Here is a 3,545-nt window from a genome sequence, read left to right on the forward strand (position 1 = left end):
CATGCTGTAGAACATATAACAATAGAAACTGAGTGAATCATTTTCCTAACAGGTTTGTAACTGCTCTTATTCTATGAGTGTTACATTAGAGCAGGTAAGGGACACAGACAGTGAATTTGGGAATAGGATGAGCAGTTCTTTCCACAGCGGTGTGACCACACTTGGCTTTACAGGGTCTCTTCACGTTGAGAGAAATGCAAAGACAATCAAGTAATTCCTCAGTTTTGTCCATCCGATTAGTAATAAGTTTTCCACATGATTCAGCTGTTTCTTACCCTTTTCAGTCTCTCATTTCATCCATCCTTGTGCCCCAAGGCAGGATCTGCCTAAACTGCCTTTATCTATTCCTAATATGTCCTGTGATGAAGGCCCTTTACCTCCCTAAAAAGAAAACGGTGCTTCAGTACCCCTAATTATTTAGTTCCATTTATTTCATGGGAGTAACATGTTATGAAGAAAACAGAAGTTTGAAGTAGATGACTATCAGTCTTAGGATAGTGTGCTTTGACATAAATTAAGCTGAGGAGCTTTTTATAGTGTACATAAAAAGTGTGGGATAGAGTATGTAAAAAAAGTGAAAACTATCCAGTTACAGCCATAACTACATACGCTGTACCTGATGCTGTAGGATTTCAAATGATACAGAAAACAAACACTTCAGTTTCTAAGCTCAGATGTATGAATGGGATGTAACTGGATATGTAATAGCAGGCAATGGGGAACAGTCTTTTAGAAAGTAAAGTTCTAAATAAAAGAATAGCTCTTTTTTTGAGGGAATGAAATTTGGGGTGTTACTGCCTGATAATGGCATGCAGGTGAAAAGCAGAAAGGAGCAGCCAGACTTAGGGGAAGGGAAGGCATTTATAGACTATGGTTTCCAGCTCAGCAAGTCTTTAACCCACTCATTGATAGAAGTGGGGAAAGAGAGAATCAGTCTGTGCATGCCCTGCTTCTCCCTGTGTCTACCTCTTTTTCTAAGTATTAGCTGCCATTGGCCATTTCTCAGCTGTGAGATGTGAAGAATGAACATTGACCTAAGCAGACCAGACCCCGGAGGGTCATTCCTGTTTTCCCTACGCAGGATGCCATGGAGCAACTGGTGGCACTGTGCCATGATTGCCAGACTTCTCTCCACATCCCTTTGGACTTCCAATGCATTGCTGAGGTAGCGCAGAGCAGTGTGAGGCATGTGTGACCGTTACGAGATGACAAAACAAATTCCTCTTGACCTGTAGTAAAAGATTTCACAGACATGGAGGAATATTTTCTTAATTAGGTAGGTTCAGTTTTCTTGTATGGATTTGCACTGCCAGGGCATTTCTTCCAGCCTTCCTTTGATAGGAAGGATGTGTTCATGGTGCTGGACTGCCCCCGAGAAATCTGGGCTCAGTTCTTGGCTGGGTCACAGGCTTCATGAGATGCTGGCAAGCAGCTTCTTCTTGTCCCTCGGCTGTAAATGAGGAGATCTTCTTTTCCTCTATCAGGAGCTCAAGGCTGTTACTTTTAATAATGCACCAGCCTCATGGCTGTGGTATAAATAAGGCTTTCTTTTGCATACTTCTGTGCAGTAGTTTGATTCAACACTTCAAAGTTATCTCCAGATTTTTCATTCTTTCTTTATTGAGCGGTATTAACCTGTCTCACATTTTCATTTGCCTTTGCCTAACACTGATGAGGAAGAGATAACACACGGTGATGAAGTACAGCTGCTGGTGTTCGCTTTGCAGGGAGAGCTAAGGTGAAGAGCTTATCTGTCGCCAGGCTCCTCTCTTGTAATCCTGGCACATTGGAAGGAGCACAAAAATGACTCTTTCTGAATGATGTCGGAGGCAGCGTTCAGCTCATAAATATTTGTGTTTCATCAACGCATCAATGAAAATCTGGAAGACTGTTATACCCAGTCGGTTCTGTCTTCGGTGACAGTAAAATTTTAATTGGTTTTACTTCTGGTGCTTGTTAACCCAAATGTAATGTCTGCTTTCATGTCAAGTTCAAGGGGAAATGAAATCCCTTTCAAAATTTTGGAAAGAAATTGCTTAAATAGAGGCCTGTTTCTATGATTAATGTTATCAAGACAAACTGTTTTCTGCTCTTTGCAGAGGAAAAGCCTCCCACTGCCTTCATCCATATCCTTAGTTCAGCCAACTTGTTTGCAAGGATTGAGCTTTAAAATCAAAGCACCATAAGGGCTCAGCTGTGACTTTGCCTGGATTATGGCAATGACAAAATCGCTAAATACCTGCATTATGTTATTAATTGCTGTAAGCTCTGTGGAAGAGACTGCCATATTTTTTTTTTTTTTTTTTTTTTTTTTTTGTTTTCCTCTCCTTTTAACGAGCGCGCCTGCTTTGTGGAGATGCCGGGGGGCCGGGGGCTACCCAGCAACCCCCCGCCTTTGGCGGGGCGGGCTCTGATGGGGGAAAAAAGCACCGATTCCTGAAATTCCAGGCTCCGGGAAGCACCAGTTCCCCCCCCCGGGGGCGAGGGGGGTGTGGGGGGGTCTCTGGCGGGGCTGGGAGCCCCAGCAGGGCGGTGGCTCAGCCCGTAGAGCGCCGGGTTGGCATGCGGGAGATGCAGGTTCGATACTCGCCTCTGACATTTTTGTCTCTGGAGAGCGTGTGTGTATGGGGTGCGGGGGGAATGTGTGTGTGTGTGTGGACACGCGTGTGTGTGTGTGTGTGCACTGCTCTGTGTGGATGTGTTTGGGTGTGTGTATTTATATAGGGTGGGCACACGTGCATGTACATGTGTTTGTGTGCACACGCGTGCATGTACATGTGCCTGTGTCTATAATGTGTGTGCACACAGATGTGTATATGGACGTGCATGTGTGTGCATACATGTGTATAGGTGTGTGCATACATGTATGTATAGGTGTGCATGCTTGTGTGTACATGTATAGGTACACGTGTGTCTATAGGTGTGTGCACATACATGGCTGCACATACACACGTTATATAAACGCATGTGTTTACATGTGCATGTATGTATAGATGTGTGCACACACGTGCACATGCGTGTTCTTTTGCACGTGTGTGCGTATACCTGTGTGTGTGAGTGTATAGACACGTGTGTGTCGCGCACACGTGTGCACAGCTGTGTGTGCGTGCTCCTGTGCACACGCGTGTGCGCGTGCCGGCTCTGTGCACACACCTGTACGTGCCCGTACATACGCGTGCGTGTCCCCGCGCGCCACCGGGAGGGGGCGGGGTCGTGAGGGGGCGGGGCCAATAGGAGGCGTGTCCCACGGGCGGGTCAGGGGCAGCGCTGCGGCCGGTTGCCGAGGCGCCGTCCAATAGGCGCGCTGGTTGCTAGGGGGTGGTGGGCCAATGGGCGTGCGCGTTGCTGTTGCCAGGCGGCGCGGCGGGGCGGGCCGGGGCGATGAGCGGGCCGCGGCGGCCCGGCAGCCATGGAGATCCGCTGCGGCGGGCTGCTCTTCAGCTCCCGCTTCGACTCGGGGAACCTGGCGCACGTCGAGCAGGTGGAGCCGCCCGGGGCCGGAGGGGGGCCCGCAGGCTGCGGCGCCGCGCTGCCCCCCGCCGACT

At 48.4% G+C, this 3,545-nt stretch overlaps 1 protein-coding gene across 1 annotated transcript in view; it reads right to left on the bottom strand.

Moving 5' to 3' along the window:
- LOC106890494 (basic salivary proline-rich protein 2-like) overlaps positions 1-3,545 on the bottom strand; it is a 24,695-nt gene that overhangs the window by 11,973 nt on the left and 9,177 nt on the right. The window contains exon 3 of the mRNA XM_014946361.1: positions 3,170-3,543. Coding sequence (XP_014801847.1) covers positions 3,170-3,543 — 374 coding nt within the window. The remainder of the gene's footprint in view (positions 1-3,169; positions 3,544-3,545) is intronic.

Source organism: Calidris pugnax, unplaced genomic scaffold, assembly GCF_001431845.1.
Source record: "Calidris pugnax isolate Ruff unplaced genomic scaffold, ASM143184v1 scaffold165, whole genome shotgun sequence".
Lineage (NCBI taxonomy): Eukaryota > Metazoa > Chordata > Aves > Charadriiformes > Scolopacidae > Calidris > Calidris pugnax.